The sequence below is a fragment of the Aplidium turbinatum genome, chromosome 3 (genome assembly GCF_918807975.1).
Source record: "Aplidium turbinatum chromosome 3, kaAplTurb1.1, whole genome shotgun sequence".
In the NCBI taxonomy this organism is placed as follows: domain Eukaryota; kingdom Metazoa; phylum Chordata; class Ascidiacea; order Aplousobranchia; family Polyclinidae; genus Aplidium; species Aplidium turbinatum.
Window position 1 is genome coordinate 10,793,960 of NC_137474.1, and position 16,584 is coordinate 10,810,543.

The 16,584-nt window shown below is 36.2% G+C and overlaps 1 protein-coding gene across 4 annotated transcripts in view; it reads right to left on the reverse strand.

The window, feature by feature from the left end:
• Positions 1-16,584, reverse strand: part of LOC145767398 (kazrin-like) — a 30,275-nt gene that overhangs the window by 12,238 nt on the left and 1,453 nt on the right. For 2 of the 4 annotated variants that reach the window (XM_082579214.1, XM_082579212.1), the window contains exons 1-3: positions 6,957-7,073; positions 840-1,033; positions 334-511 (exon numbers count right to left, since the gene is read on the reverse strand). In XM_082579214.1, coding sequence (XP_082435340.1) covers positions 334-511; positions 840-1,033; positions 6,957-7,065 — 481 coding nt within the window. In that variant the 5' untranslated portion in view covers positions 7,066-7,073. Of the gene's footprint in view, positions 1-333; positions 512-839; positions 1,034-1,454; positions 1,561-6,956; positions 7,074-16,584 lie in introns of those variants that run through there. The other 2 variants (XM_082579215.1, XM_082579213.1) reach the window with 2 other exon arrangements.

Sequence of the window (16,584 nt, forward strand, 5' to 3'; positions counted from 1 at the left end):
AAAAGCAAGTACAGTCCCAGACAGCAAAATCCGTCTGCAGACGTTGAATCAATGTAAAAATGACGGATTTTGCTGTCTAGCGTAGCAGTATGTATCCCATTAGTAAAAAACAGATAAAAACGGAATAACGTAACCAGGTCCCGCCACGAACCAGGTGCATGCAGAAAAAACGTACACACCTTTAAAAGTGGCAAATGTGTGCGTAAGAAATTTTCAGTAAAATTTCCCAAAACAAAAAAGTAGCTGAATACGTTGCGTTTAAGTTTTGATTCATCAAAAATAAACACCACAAGAAGAGCAATAGCATGAAAATCAATTCAAAGAAGGTCTCACCTTTTTCATCTTGGCAATGAGAACGCGTTTCTTTGGTGTTAGACAACTCCACAAGTTTCTGATTGGTCATATTCAATTCGTGTCGCAAAGTATTGACTTCCTGATTGGCCGACTGAATCGTGCCATCAATGTGATTGGCCAGCCGTCTGTTGTTGTCAACCATTTTTTTGAACTTGGTCTGGAAAAAGAAAACCGTTGTCAATTTTTGAGTTACTTGTAGAAGGCAAACCATAATCCTGAGTGAATCAACTGAAGAGTGGATAATTGTGGAGAGAGTAAGTGTCTGCACCAATTGCATTATGCAATCTCTCTCGCCGAAGAGACCAAGATTCGACGATTGCAAACTAAATTTACACGCAAAAAGTTGTTTACTTGACTCAACACAGTATGTGTATTGTGTACTGTTCATGGCAATTCCAACGATTAAAAATAAATATATATACAAGCAATTGGACATGTGAGCAATTTTCCTGAATAAAATAAACCACAACTCATAAACATCATACTTGCGCGTCCATTAAAAGTCCTCTCATCAAAGTTAGCGAAGCGTGAAAAGCGTCACGTTGCTGTGGCAACACAGGGCAAGCACCGTGCAAGGAATCAAGACCGTCGCTCGATTTGAAATTTTCAAGATCGAGGGAAGAGGAGCTGAATACAAACTGAAGGATTTGCTCACTCAAGGAATCCAAAGATTGCAGAGCTGGAAGAGAAAGATGAATTGTTTGTCCCGGTCAGCTTGACCAAATGAGAACAGGTATGTGGGTTGTAGATCCCATTATGTTAACTTCAGTAGCTCGTTTGCTTTTAAAGTAAAATTTATTGCAAAATAACTGTTTATCATTCACTTTTCAGACAACACTGTCACCGTTTAAATAAATACATTATTTAAGTTACTCAAAATCAATAAAAATGAAGGGTTGCAAAGAAAATCATTTTTCGATGCTTTAAAAATTAATGTAGCTCATTGGAATGCACAAAAATGGAAAGAAGCGCATGCATTATTTTTAGTATCATTTGTGATTTTTAAAAACAAAGTTATTAAGGTTTATGAAAAAAATACTATCCATACAAATTCAAACCAAAATTATCAATGCCAACGTAAGACGCAAACTAGCAAGCACCTGTGTTGAGACAATGTTGTATTGTTCGGCACTAAATAGAGAAATACAATTCATGGCCATAAGTCATCGTTCATATCTTTTTTAGAGTTCTTTAATCTCAGTTTATCCTTAGAAGTATGTTTATTTAAATTCAACCAATTCGATAAAACTTCACACACAATTAGCAATATAAATATCACCTTGCTGTGAAGAAGATAAATTGTTTCAGTGAACCATGCACATAGTTGAGGGCAACTGCTGCCACAAAAAGCGTTGAAAAAAAAACTGTGTGATTTTTAGTTGATTTAACGTGCGCCGACGCTTGTTTCGCAAATTTTCTAAGGAATTTTTTGGCTGTTGAAACGAAGCGGAAATACTGGTATCACCTTGCAAGATGGCACAAAAAAGCGGCAAGTTAAAAATCAACAGTTTTACACCATCTCTCCTCAAACGCGATTCGCTGTTCCTTGCGTTGTACGTGACTGCAGCAATTATGAAGATGGCCGAAAACACAAAACCGATATTTGATTAGATAGGAAATGAATTAAATTTTTAAATGCCAAATCCAGGCATAACCGATAGGGGATTCACGTTCCAGCCTGGAAGCGAGCAATCGGTCGTTTTTGGGCATCGATCGCTTGTTTCGGAACCAATTCATGTCTGTATGTCAACTCAAGGATTTAAGACATTCAATTCTATTTGAAATTTGACATTTCTATTTAATTTGTTGTTCGTAGACAACAAGATGAAAAGCCACAAATGTGAAACGCAGGTAATGCCGTCCGGATACACAGCGTATCGCTCAGAGCTGCTAAGAGGACAAATAAGACTCTCAAAGTTTTTGTATAATGCAAAAAAAGTGCATACCAAATTAATGTTACAATCAATTTGGTTTAAAAGTCTACTGATCCGAAACCTCATCTTTCTGAAAACCACAAGTACTTCTTAAGCTGCTTTGCGAGTGCCACCACATAACCTAACACAAGTCAGTTTCATTTCGGAGCTATTTCCTGTTCGCAGGTGAAAGAAGTCACGGTTACACTGAATCAAAATTGCTGACGTGAAAACAAGCTAAGTGCGCAAATGCTAGGCCTGACTATCTCTAGCTCATCACGCTTTAAAGTTGAAATCAACTGGCTCCTGCAAACAAAATGAATAATGCATGTTCAAGTGCCAAGTATACTGCAGCTTCGACCAAGCGCTGTGGCAATCAGCACAAAGATAGCATGCTGTGCGCGTTCGATGCAACGCAAAATCACGTCCATTCTTAATTTCGACCAAAAATGTATGTATCATGGTCATCATTTTTAAAAACAGCTTGCAGCGACACGGTTGAAAGCGACTGCGGTTGAAAAAAAATGCGCTGCTGCTGCATCTCTTTTCGCTTGACTAAGCAGCCATTTCCGATAAGTATCAATTGTCAAAGCCCTCAAGTTCATCTGACACCACTAAGTCTTATTTACACAACGCAATAGTTGGCATCAAAAACTGTAGCCTGTTTTGTGACCAGTAATGAAAGGTACCGAAGTAAAAAGGTTATTATATCTGCTGGTCGAATATTATTCCTAATGAAAAAAAAATCAAAATTTTTCACCAAATTTCCATTCAAGATTATGGAAATATTCCGTCATTTAATTTACTTCTTTGACATTTCATGCATTATGTGAATGATGTGAATGCGTATCTTCACTTCCTCAGAGCAAATAAAATGCGTTATTTCGAAATAATATGCTGCAAGTCATAGCAGAAAAACAAGTTTAATTATAGCGCTTATTTATCATTTATGATAACCCAATGAAACAATTAAATCTCAGCGTTTTTCTTGCTTGTACTTCAGCATTATCAAATCCGCACCATTGAACAAGTTAATTGCTACTCAAGTACTATCAAACTTGTCAGCATTAAGCTGTAGGTAAATGCGATAATTGAGCCATGTGTTGCTGCATTTGTTGCATATGTTAGCATCAGCACAACTCAGTGGGAAATTCAGTCGCTGTTTACATCGATCCAACGTCTAAAATGTTAAATAAATTTAAAAGCAAATTATTTACTGGCTGAAAAAAAGTTCATTGCTGACAGTCAATCAACACGGCTTCTGTGCCCAGACAGACAAATACGTCATTTTTACATGGATTCAACGTCTGCATGTGGAGGGGGCCAGCCTCAAAAATTTTGGAATACGATTTCTTAGTCAATGCGGAAGCTTTTTAAAACCTTTTTCAAATTCAAATAAATTGTTTTCAACCTACCCTGACAGTTAATAAGCTACATTATTTACATTGTGTTTTAAGCGAAAACTTAAATGGTTATGCGGCACCTCTATACATTTTTTAATCTTGACAAAATTTGGGACCACCCCAGTGAACACTCAATGATTGCCCATGGGCTGGGGTCTAGATATAGCCTCGAAGGCGTCACTGACAGCACACTCAAGCGAATGAATATCTTTATAAATTACTGAACTGTGAGTCTCTTTTCCATTCTTATTAGAACTTAATTATATTGCAATGTATGTGCTTCTCTTTTGAAACTTTAATCGCATGTGGCAGGCTCATTGCAAACCCTATTCATAGTCTTTAACCTTTGAACTTGTTTTTCAATGAACAATTTAAATGAACTGCAGCTTATTGAAAACAATAACATCGGAAAGATCTTGATTTTGTTTTCTACAAAGGGTTTTCTTTTCTTTGCAAACTAATCTTGTTTAAACCACAATAATATCCCTATAACGCAAAATAGAGACTCTCCATAATAGACCGTCTCACTCCATAATAGACCGCCTTGCTTGTGAAACGTAGAAGCAACAGAACGAGCTTTTTTCCTGAAAATTGCAATATAAACTAGCTTATCGTTCGGAAAGTAATTAAGCCACAAATTTCCGCTTCTTAAACACTTTTTTGCTTTGTATACTCTTGTGCTGATAATCTTGTTGGCTATAGCTCCGTTTTCTGTCACAAAATACTGGTTTAAAAAAAAACGACGCCTCTAGGCCAATCCATCTATTTGCCTTTGTTTAATGTTTTGTACCGACAAGGGCTTAAGCGACGTCCACGGCTAAGTTAACAAACCCAGTCAGAAAAACTTGCTTCTTTTCCATCGTATCAACGTTTCTAGACGTTTAAACGATGTATAAAAAGTAACTTTTGCTGGTTGGAAAAGCTCGTCATTTCACCAGCAAAAGCAGACGACTGTGGTCAAAAAGAAAATTGCAAAATAGTTATGGAAACGCCCATCTAATGCCTGGATGCAGGGGAAACAGCTAAAAGATTTGAAAGTTGTCAAAATTATTAATCGAAAATTCCTCATTGCTGGTAGATTCAGTCTGAATGCTAAATACAGTCCAGGGTGCGTTGATATTTTCGCAGGCAAGCTAAAGCGAGTCAGCTAAAGTAAATCACACGCACAACATTCAGCATCGTTTTAACGTTGAATAAAGTCAAATAAAAACTAAAAAAAAACATATGACATAAACCCAAGTCAATTTCACCGGACACAATGGAACTTTTTTTTATCATTGCGACGTAAAATGACGTGCATCTATGGAAAAAAATGGTGAAGAATAGTCGCAGTTGGAAACTGCTATTGCGACACATCTTGAATAAATGAACTTTACACCAGACACAGATTTATGATCTAATATATTTACTTTGACGCGAAGTCTAAATAATAGATTTTGCTTAGCAAAACAATCTATTTATTTGGCTGAGATGATGAGTGAACGACTATTTCAAAAACATTAAGTTTCGTGCTTGAAACTTAATAGCCACGCATTTCACCAAATTACCAAGCAACCAAATAACTCAAAAAATTGTGCTTTGACATAAAAAAAAGGTGTCAATGTTGCTGCGAATGTAATAGACCAGCTCCAAAACATGAAGACAATTTAAAACCACCACAATAACTTTAAACACAACTGCCTACCAGTGTCCCATTCTCAATGGGTAATTGCTTCAGCGGAAAGTTCAAATCATAATTCAACTCAATACGCGTTTTTCAAAAGCAATACGTGAGGCGACATAGTGATTAGTGATGCTATGAGCTTTGTTGAGGGGCTATTTTTTCAGTTTTTGGAAATATAGTATGTTGTAAAACGATTATATAACAACCACTGGAAAATATACTGTTTCCAAACTATCTTTCCAGTCTGATAGACTTTGCTTGCTTAGTAGATAATACTGTTGTACCAAAAATCGTTGTAATTTTACATTGTGAAATAAAGCAGCACCACCAAAATGTCTTCGCCAAGTTTTCGGCAAAAGCTAATCACCTGTCAACAATTACCTGACCTCACTGATGTTCTAACAAAGTCTTAGCAATAAAACTTGACAATTGTAACAATCCAACAGTGTGAAAGCAACGCCTGCAGCTAATCGGCACTTCAATTACCCAAAACAAAAGGAAGCAGCCACAAGAAATGCACTGTTTTGGCATATACTTTGGCCGGCTAAGTTTATCGTTTATGGACTGATGCCAACATCTATTCTACATAACATGGGATAAAAAGGTGATATGAGACCAAGCAAAAATGTAAACATTCCAAACTAAAAGCTATTATTTTGTGCTAGGTACAGCTTGCTTGGACTCCAGATAAAAAAACACAGCACGAAAATGTCTATGCAAGAAGGAAATCAGAAAGTCCTACTAATTTACATAATTCATCGAATGTTGGCATTTGTACAACAACATAATCTATTACCAATACCAAGCTTAATTAAAGAATCGATTTCGATTTTAATACCATCTTCAACTAGCACATGTAAAAATTATTTTTAGAACCAAGTAAAAGTGAAACAATTAAGAAAAATTTTCAAATGCGAAGCGTGGACGACAAAAAAATCAATTTGTTTGCAGATGCAGCGACTAAAGCACTCCACTCATCTCCACTCCTCCCACGCACGGCAAATAGAATGTGGCAATAGCCTTGTTTGTTGATTAGGCTAATATAAATATACCGAGCAATGAGCAAAAATAACCTGTAGCAGCATTTGAAAATTTCACACCAGCAACATAATGGTTTCAAATAGGCCACCGGTCCATGTTTAAAGTTTTGAAATTTTACTGGCGATTCTCCGATTTATAATTTGCTGAAACTAAATTGTGTAGTGTAACATGTCATGCAAAAACCGTGCTTTTAAATTACGCAGATTAATTGCAACATAATTGGTATATCAACAACATGGTTTGATATTTTAAATTAGAAAATTAACAAAAATTTTGCGATCAGTTTGTGAAATGTAAAGACAGTTTGCTCTGAAAGGCATTGACTTTGAAGGTGGCTGGGAAGAGAAAGCGAGAACGTCCAAAAAGAACAGGTAATCGACCACTTCCACTAAAGGAGAAAAACCGAACTTCGACGATGATGATAATTGCCAGTACGATTTGCTAACTCCAAATAAAATTAGAACACGATTCGCCACCATTCATTGAACGCACAAGTCGCACATGAGTATGACCAATTTTTGAAAAAAAACTTGAAATCAGTGAAAATAAGAATTGAGGCTACGTAGGCTATAGCTGACTTACCAATTTCCATTCCAGATAATCGGTTTGCGAATACCGACGAAAACGAGGGAGAGGTGGAAGTAACTTCCCTTTCGTTTGCTTCGGAATCATTCACCTTCATTGGCGGCATCGAGACAGCCTTTTCGCCGGCAAAACAGACAAATTTTCCGAGCTTAGAATCTTGATTCACCGTACGACTAATTAGGCAAGGTCTAAGGTCACCGCTTTGGTGCATGGTACAAAACTTAAGCTGGCAATAACAATGACGTAATGACTTTTTGATCTTTGCACTGTTCAATGTCAGAGGCAGCAAACTAAACATTTGATCGAGAATATTTGATGCAATGATGGCTAAAACATGATGTATGCCGCTTTTTCAAGGTTTGGTAACTTTGCCGTATTGGCAACTCTTTAGTTGCTCATTTCTACTCCAGTGTTTGGTTCTTAATAAACTACACCTCACAGAAAATTTAGATGAATTACTGCAAATTCTACTTCTGTTTCATCTTTGACCATTTATTGCAATACTAAACGCTTTGGAACCCTTGTAACATCATTCACAGTGGAAACCAGAAACACATCGCATGGAAACACATTACTTGGGTTTTTAAATGATTTTATTGGAAAAGGAAATAAAAATACTTTACAAGACGTAGATGATTTATCATTGCCATGTGGGCTGACCCATAATACAACACTCGCAGTACTTTGCCGAGTTGAACAAAATGTGCATTAAGATGCTTGGTTGCGTACTAGCGTTATACACACAAATGACATGTACACGAGCCGACCGTATGTTACAGAAGTCAGAGTTTCCAGTTATTGTGCATTCTTTTCAAAAAGCCTCTCGGGTACTCGCGACCACGCGAAATTTGATTTTTATGTAAACATTAACCAAGCAACTGAAATGATGTCACAAACGCCATCTGCATAGCATTGTTTGAGTATTGAAAACTTTTTTCACAGTTTGGACGACATTCATAAAACGATTTTGATTTACATAAGATCTGAAAAAATACATAAGTTTTTGATGGTGAGAAAAATACATACTGCTTGTCAAAATTGTTTGGTGTTGCCAGACAATCCTTTACTTCGTGAAGGCGATCAGTATGTCAAGTACAAAGTGAAAAAGAAAACAAGTCACTGTGAACTGTTTGACATTGCAATCTGAGTTGTCAACATTCTAAAAGAAAATTTCTCCAGCAGGTTACCAACAATTCTGACTTACAAGGTTTTCACATTTCTCTACATTGCTTCTTCTGGAGTTTCAAATATCACTCTTGATTTTCAGTGAAAGTGATTTTAAACTAACGACAACAGGAAGCTAGAACTACATCAGGCCTGATGGTATGAAAATATATTAAATTAATCGCACTGGCAAACACAGCTGATACTCTTGTCTCGCTTACTGCCGTAATTACTTTACATTGTGCAAACTTTCCGGCATTTGTGAGGCACGCTCAACAGAAACCTCAATCTCACTGAACGACGAATGTTGGTTTAATAATTGCTAAAATCTGAACCTCACCATTCCGTAAAATAAACACACTTTCACAACAGAAGTTGAAGCTTATCGCTAATTAACCAATTTCGGCAACAGAAAAGCAAACGCGCATGCGTAATGGCAATCTAACAAGCTCAGGAGTGCCTACCGAGTGACAAAAAGTTGAAAAGAAGTTACCTCGAAATGAGTTGGACATCAAGTACTTCACGTTAACAAGCATCAAGTACGTTAAAGTAGTCTCGAAGCAGCAGATTAGTCACGATTCACGAGTTAGAAAGCGTTCAAGTGTCTATGATGGAAACAAAATCATTTAGTTATATTTTAAACGTTGAATAAACGTCCACATGAAGAATATTTCTCTTGAAAAGCAAATGATAAAAGCACAGCTGGTAATGACTGTGATTTAGATTGCTCAAGCGCAAGTCAAATAAAATTGATTCTTGTAGGATGAAGAGCTGCCATCGCGGTTGCTATCTCTGCCTTGGCGTTGCCTGGCATCTTGTTTCGTCAAATGTCTGTCACTTTTTGCAGCGCCTACAGAATGCCCTCATGTTCACATCGTGTCCAAAGATTTTTTTTGACAACTAACACAGATACGTCAGTCTGATCAAAAGTTTGACCTAGTTTAAATCTCAAGTACGACGCCAGATAGATTAAGAAATTAGGTTTTGTTGTCACAGAAACACATCTGATGCTGCCGGTTTTAGTCACTGAATAAGAAAGAAACGCAACAAATCTACGCTTTTTGTTTTTACCAAACAACATACCCTCGCAAGTACTGTAACTATACATAACTATGCAAATAAAGCAAAACCGAGCAATCAAAAAACGTAATGAAACCAAATGGCTGAGCTCATTAGACAGAATACACCACGTTTGCTGTCGGTTATTGACTTTATCAAATAGCACAAATTATGAGTAGGGCACCTCTTTTCATCAAAAACCACACAAAAACCTATAGTTGGTAGATCAGATTGAGATAGCAGAAGCGTGTATTTGTACAGTCAGGTCCCACCCGCACGTATTGATAATAACGGGCGTGAATACAGAACTAACATCTCAATTTTTTCAAATACAATCTTAAATCGAGACAGTTCTTTTCACTGCGGAGGTGAATTACATTGTTGCTAAATAACAAAACATGATTGATGCTATGAACTAAGAAGGTCAGAAATTGATATCAATAAATCGAATTTGAGAGTTTCTTTTTGTATATACATCAATTGAGTAATATCCAGCGACGACTATTAGACCATCGTTCAAATAAGTCATGAAGAGTCACATAAGTAGAGGATAATAGAGGATAATGTTTACAGACATAAATGATGGAAGATTTGAACACACCGTGACCCCACCTCAGTTTACAAAAAGAATGTGTTTGTTACGTGTTAACGTGTTTGTTACGTGTTAACGTCGGTAGACAAAAAAGAAATGTAAATAATTCGAGTGAAAAAAAAATCACTATGTAAAAATCAACAAAAACATCAACGCAAGTTACAGAAGCCTGTAACAATCATTATATAAAAGGGGAAAAGATAAGCTTTAAATGACATCCATGTGTTACAAAGGATCAACCTCATCTCTTTTGAAGCTAAGATACTAAATGGCCGCAAGATTGCACTATGGCGTGGACTACAGCGGTAGTTAGTTGACACTTGTGGCAGACACAATGCACTGGTTTAAAGCCAATGAGCACATCAATAAAAATTGCGAAAACGAAGGACACTTTGATCTTTTCCATTAATGATTTTCTACCTGAATTTTTATTATATTGAGTTGTAAACAAAACGTCAGGGTATGATGGACTAAAATTTGAGGTTAAATCCTTTCTAAATACAACCGCAGTAACTTCGTGATGAGATAAGCATTAACAATAAACGGAGTTTCAAACTGAGCGAATTACTGAATACGATATGAAATTATGTTGGTTTGGTTTTTGAAAAACAAGAATGGACGAAAAGTTGCGGCAAGTGAAATAACAAAGCAAAATTTTGAAAAAGGAAAGATTAAGTTGGTAAACTAAAAGCTATATTGGTCCTAAGCCTCTAGCAAACATACCTTGGATTAAAGCTATAGTTGAAGATTTATCCCACCTAGTTGTTTTAATGTTACCAGAAATTGAAACAACATGAAACACAGAAATTTTACTGGTTGAGTTTAAGGTAAATCCTGAAGCCAAAGTGGCAGACATTTCTTGAACTGTTTTTGCTTTATCTTTTTTGGTAAATTTAAAGCAGAATCTGTATTTCTTTTTTTTTAACAAAAAGTCATAAAAAAGTATCTGTTGTTGATTTGAGACTTTCGAGCGACTTTTAGTAAAGAATACTCATTTATATGAATGAAGGACACCATCAACGTCCCTAGATAATGTAAAATGGCAACTCTGCTCTGTTAACTGTTAGTCCTTTCCCCTCTCTTCAAAAGCAAATGTATATATAGGAAATATACATACCTGACTAGCAAACTTATCATGACATGATAAAGCTAACGATAGACGAAGTGGAAAAACAATAATAAATGTTGTCAAAGTGAGAAAAATGCACAAGGACAAAGCGGTAGCTGTTCCAAATCATGGCGATTTTAACATTTTTGCTTGAAGAGAAACTCAAGGAGGACTGAACTTCATGGGTTTAAGTAAAACGTGAAAAAAACAACTTGACAAACACATCCAATTGTTTACAGAGCTGTTTAATTGCATGTTTTTCAAGTAATGATAAATATAGGTTCATTTTTTGAAAAACAGCAAACAACACACAAATTGTAGTAGTATCAATGCTCTTATCACAAGGCAAACACTTGCCCTAAGACAGTACACAGTGCAAAGAAAGCGAATATAGAAAACTTGATTGATAAATCATTAAGCAAACGAAAGCTATATATATCAGGATATCACCAGACAGCAAATCAACCGTTTTTAAAATTGATTCAACGTCTGCAGACGGTTGATTTGCTGTCTGGCATCATGTAATTGTCAATTTCGCATTTTATCACAGAAATTGCCTGGTCCTCTAAAATGAAAACTTAAAGATCATTTTTCTCAAAACAAAGCATTTCACATTCTTGGAAGTCGGGTAGGCTAATGATTTTAAGATCGCAAATCAAACAAATCAAACCAGTATACTGGTATGCCGCATTCAACATAAGATGGTTTCGTTTTCTCAATTCACCGTATCTGCATGGGTCAGTTGCAAATTATCAAGAAGACCAAAGTGGGGAGATTGTAGGTTTGTCCTCCGACAAACAAAAAACAATCTCATCTCTTGCTTGGTACCTGCTATTTCGATAACAGTTTGAAATTGTCATTGCGGTTTCAAAATGATTGATACGCATTTGAAGAACCGTGCCAATTGACAACACAACAACTAAGCGAAGCAATGCGAGTGATTTTGCGATATTTTATAAACCAACGTATAAAAGCCACAGCACCAAACAAGGTCATTAACAGACCATGGTAAATCAAAATAGAACAATAAACCCATAAATTGCTGAATACCCCACACGAAGTTCAAGTATTTCATAAGGAGTTTATTGAGTTGATCTTGGAAGGATTTGGTCCAGGTTTGATTGAATTATGTAAATTGAATTTTGATTTTCACTAAAGCAATAAGGCACGGTTTATAACACAAACACGGGAAGCATGTCACTGGCAAACGGTTATCAACTAAATTGTGATCAGCCCTACCGTAAATTGAGCAATTGTCTCATGAAAGGATTTCAACGAGAAACCATTCATGAAAATGTAAAAATAATGTTTCAAGATATAGCTTTATTTTGAGTCCTACCTTTCAAAGAAGCAAATCAGTCAGGTCCGGTAATTTGAGTATTCTATTGATAAAGCTTTCATCATCGTAAATATGAATTTTTCAGTACCTTATTCAAATAGAATGAAGCAGGACAGCGATTTAAATAGAAAATCAATCCAAACGTAAAAAGTTAAGTTGTGCGGTTGTCAATTGCATGATTTTATCAACACATCATTCATTTTAACATTTGCAATATCAATGGATATACATTGCCAAATATAATGATAGTGAAGATGTGAGATCGAAAACAACAAAATAGAAGAATTAAGAGGTAGGTATGCCAGATTTTGTCCTAGCTCTAAAGTCTGACTGTGGTTTGTTGGCCGAATTGAAATTGTAAGGACAAAAAATCATTATCACCAAAAATCGAGGTTACATTTCACAAACTTCGCAAATTACTGAGCACATGTTTTCACATAAAAAAATCAGAAGTATTAGTCCAACAAAATAAATTATACATATCAACATAATCACCACATGAGAGTTTTTGCAAAATTTAATGAAGTTGCTGCAATCAACTCTCTTGAAGGCATTATGCGATGCTGTGTTCAATGTTGGCTCCATGAAAAGGTTACAAGTATAAGAATTAACATTGTCACCATATCGTAAGCACACTATCGGAAGTGATTATTGTTTAAAATGATCTCTATCTTACCTCACCAACAACAATGTACGAGTAATAAAAAGAAAGAAGTCTTAGTTTAAGCTTTTTATTCCTTCTTTGACATTGTTGGCACCGTGCCAGATCACTAACAGCGACAACAAACAGACCTTGCCAGAACTGCGGTGGAACATTCCGATACAAGAGTTTTGCAAAATATGTGACAATCTTGTTTGAGAAATAAGAAAATCTGACATTTGAAAATGCACAAAGTCTTGCTTGCCAAACTTGGTTGTTTGGGGTTAGTGAGGCACCTTTTATTTCTCAAAAATTAAATTTAAATTATATACAAATAGGTTGCATCAGTGAGTGAAACATCTGCCACTATGGTCACGCTTGCAGCCTCCATGGTGTTTAAAATTGGACTTCTGCAGTTTTTTTTTGTTTTTTTTTAAATAAACTGTAAAGTGTAAGTCATGACCTACTAGAACAGTAGAACACGGCCAAATATGTTGCTATTTGAGGAAATTTCTATGAGTCTGAATTGTTACAATCATAGCTATGACAAACCTGTCATCTTCCCATCTTCAGAAGTAAGTAAAATAAGCAATATTTGCAACGAGACAAATGTTTGGCTTGTTTTGCCGGAGATTGGATATGTATTTTAAGCACAATTTGTGCAATAACAAAGTAAAATATGTGAGACTATCCAACTGCACCCTGAAGGTAGCATCGTTTGGTGCAATTGCATGTTCCATTTAAAATATCAAGGATTTTTTTGTGGATTCTATGTTGTAAGCTGTTCATTTGATGTGCCAATTTAAATTTTGGCTCGTTTTGTTTTTCACCAAGTTTAATTTTGCAAGTAACATATGGCTATTGGCGAAAGATCCTGCTATACAAAAAACCTAACGACTGTATGATGAGACTACCTCCGGGATGCAGTTGGAAAGTCTCACATATTTCACATTGTTATTGCACAAATTGTGCTTAAAATACATATCTAATCTCCGGCAAAACAAGCCAAAAACATGTCTAGATGCAAATATTGCTTATTTTACATACTTCTGTACGTGAGAAAATAACAGGTTTGTCATGGCTATGGTTGTAACAATTAAGACTCTTAGAAATTTTCCCAAATAGCAACATATTTGGCCGTGTTCTAGTAGACCGTGTGTAAGTGTTTAAACTAAATTATAAACAAAAATTTAAGATGAAGATTTTATATTCAACCACACCATTTAACAGTTTTGTTATTAATCATTGTGTTGTCTGCTGAGTGCAGTAAATCTACAACACAACATGAATTAAACATTCCACATTCAGTATCAAAGGCACATTTGCAAAGAAGGAAGCACTTGCTGATGAACTACTACACTACTGTACTCACTCTTACAGCCACATACTAAATTAACACCAAATTTTCATTGGTACTGTAGTATAAAAACTAGCAGCAAATTTTGTTTTGTCAGTGATGATTAAACAAAAAACTGTAAAATATTTGCATGAACAACTGAGATACAACTACTAGAAACATATCAACACAATTTATAACTTCTCAAAAAACAAGTTGGCAAAGCAAAACTCCAGTTTTTCAATGATTGGTTTCTGGGGTATATCAATCTATTACTTTACTAGCCTATACTTTAAATGTCACACATGTAGCTGGAAGTTGTATGTCAATGCTTTGGCAAGGGACTTGAGTTAATGGGTACACCACTACACCATGCATAACAAAGTTACATTAATCAATTCTTTAATTCGTTTTGTTTAACGATTATAAAATTATGTGTTTAAACATTTTACCATTTTGTGTCCTTGAATTATTATGGTATGAAAGCTGAAGTTTCAAAATCCACATACAGTGATATTACCAGGGCTTTGAGTCGGGCAAAAATTATACAACTCCCAGGCCTCGAAATTCGTTTTTGTTGACGGCGGACAAACGTGTCCGGTCTGAGCAGCTATCTCGGCGGACAAATTAAGTCTTACGGCGGACACACCAGTTTTAACGTCGATCGTCATACTTAATCCCTTTATCTTGATAAGTCTTCGCCATTTGAGAACCATAGCTACGGTTTAGGCTTTTTAAAATTTCAGCGAAGTCACTCTGAAAGGCTTTCATCAGACCAACGACGTGCGCTTGACGCCGTGTAGCTACTAAATATGATGATGATGATAATATGATGATTGTTAAAACTTTAAATTCTATGGAATTTTTGTGCTTGATGCAAATAAATAATAAAAAAATAATCCGCCGCATAACTGATTAACTTCCACCGAACGAGGTCGTGTGGCTTCTTGCGTCACAATGCTCTGGGCACGAGTCGGAAAACTTCTACACTAACGCGTAACGCTACTATTTTCTGATGTTCAAAGTTTCACTAGGCTTTTTTCTTTAGGTTTATTTTTGCGTGTCATGTGAGCGAAAGTGACGAAAAGAGTAAACAAAACATTAGAAAAAGCACAGTTATTTTTTCCCCTCTCCGTGATGCGGTCGCCTCTCTAAAATAGTATCAGTATTCCACGAGACCACGGCAGGCTCGGAGTTATAATCAGCGCAGTCAAGGCCATTCAAACATATGCGCATGATTAGAGCTTCAATAACATCGATCTTCAAAGACGTGCGCCAATCTCCACGAGATCACTGCTTGTCGTTAAGATACGTGATACCGAGATCTATTCCGTGTCTTTTCTCCAGACCGGCTAGTTGAGGGAAAAGCGTAAATGCGAGCTCTTCTTTAGCGATAAAATATGCGATTTCAAACAACCTCTTAATTTTGATTTTTTTTTTGTCACTCGTATTGTCGATGGCCTTGATGACCGGAAATTGATGGCTTGGGGTAAACGATGTGTTGTGATCTTTGACAGAGCTAATCCTTACATTCGTTGTTCCTTTAATATATATATGCGTCTATCACCACTAAAATTCCTAGTAGTAGGTTCATCGCCCTCATTCTCACTTTCAGAAATTTCCCTGGGCCTCTTCTTTTTTACTGTAATACCAAAACTTAAGTTTTGCGGCATCTTGTTGTAGTAGCCTATACTCTTATAATCTAACTTTGTAACCAACCTTGCATTATCAATATTACTCGGAGATCAAAGCCAGACATTGTGACATAAGACTTGAACTAAGTTGCGCGTGATTAGTGTAGAAGTACCGGTACTCCCATCAATTCTTAGCTAAGAATTCACCTCTGTTACGCTGGTTCAATGTCATCAATCGTTGAAGCAACGTAAAATTCGAAAGTTTTTCAGCTTGAATGGAAGGTAAGAGATACAGTATTAACTTTTTCTAGACGCGCGCTTGGAATGCGATAATTTCGCTTTCCCAGCGCAAATTATATTCTTGCAACAGTTGTTCGTGCTATGCAATGACGATTTGTATCGCCAGTTTCTGCGATATTTCTCGGCGGACAAATATGACCGATCTAGAGGGTACTTCCCGCGGACATCACATGCTGTGACGGCGGACATGTCCGCCGTGTCCGCCGTGAATTTCGAGGCCTGAACTCCAATTCCTTGACTTATAACTGGCTCTCCGACTTTCGTGATGCCAGATTTTCTAAAGTTTTTTTTTCTTTTTTAAAATTTAATTTCACTAAATCAAACTTTTCTAAAAACTGGCTAGAACAAACACTTCTACTTTCTGGTGAAGTTTAAATGTGCACTACAGAGAACAAAAAATATTTTGAAAAAAGATTGCAAACAAAAATTTTATTGCAAAAATAATGAGAAAGG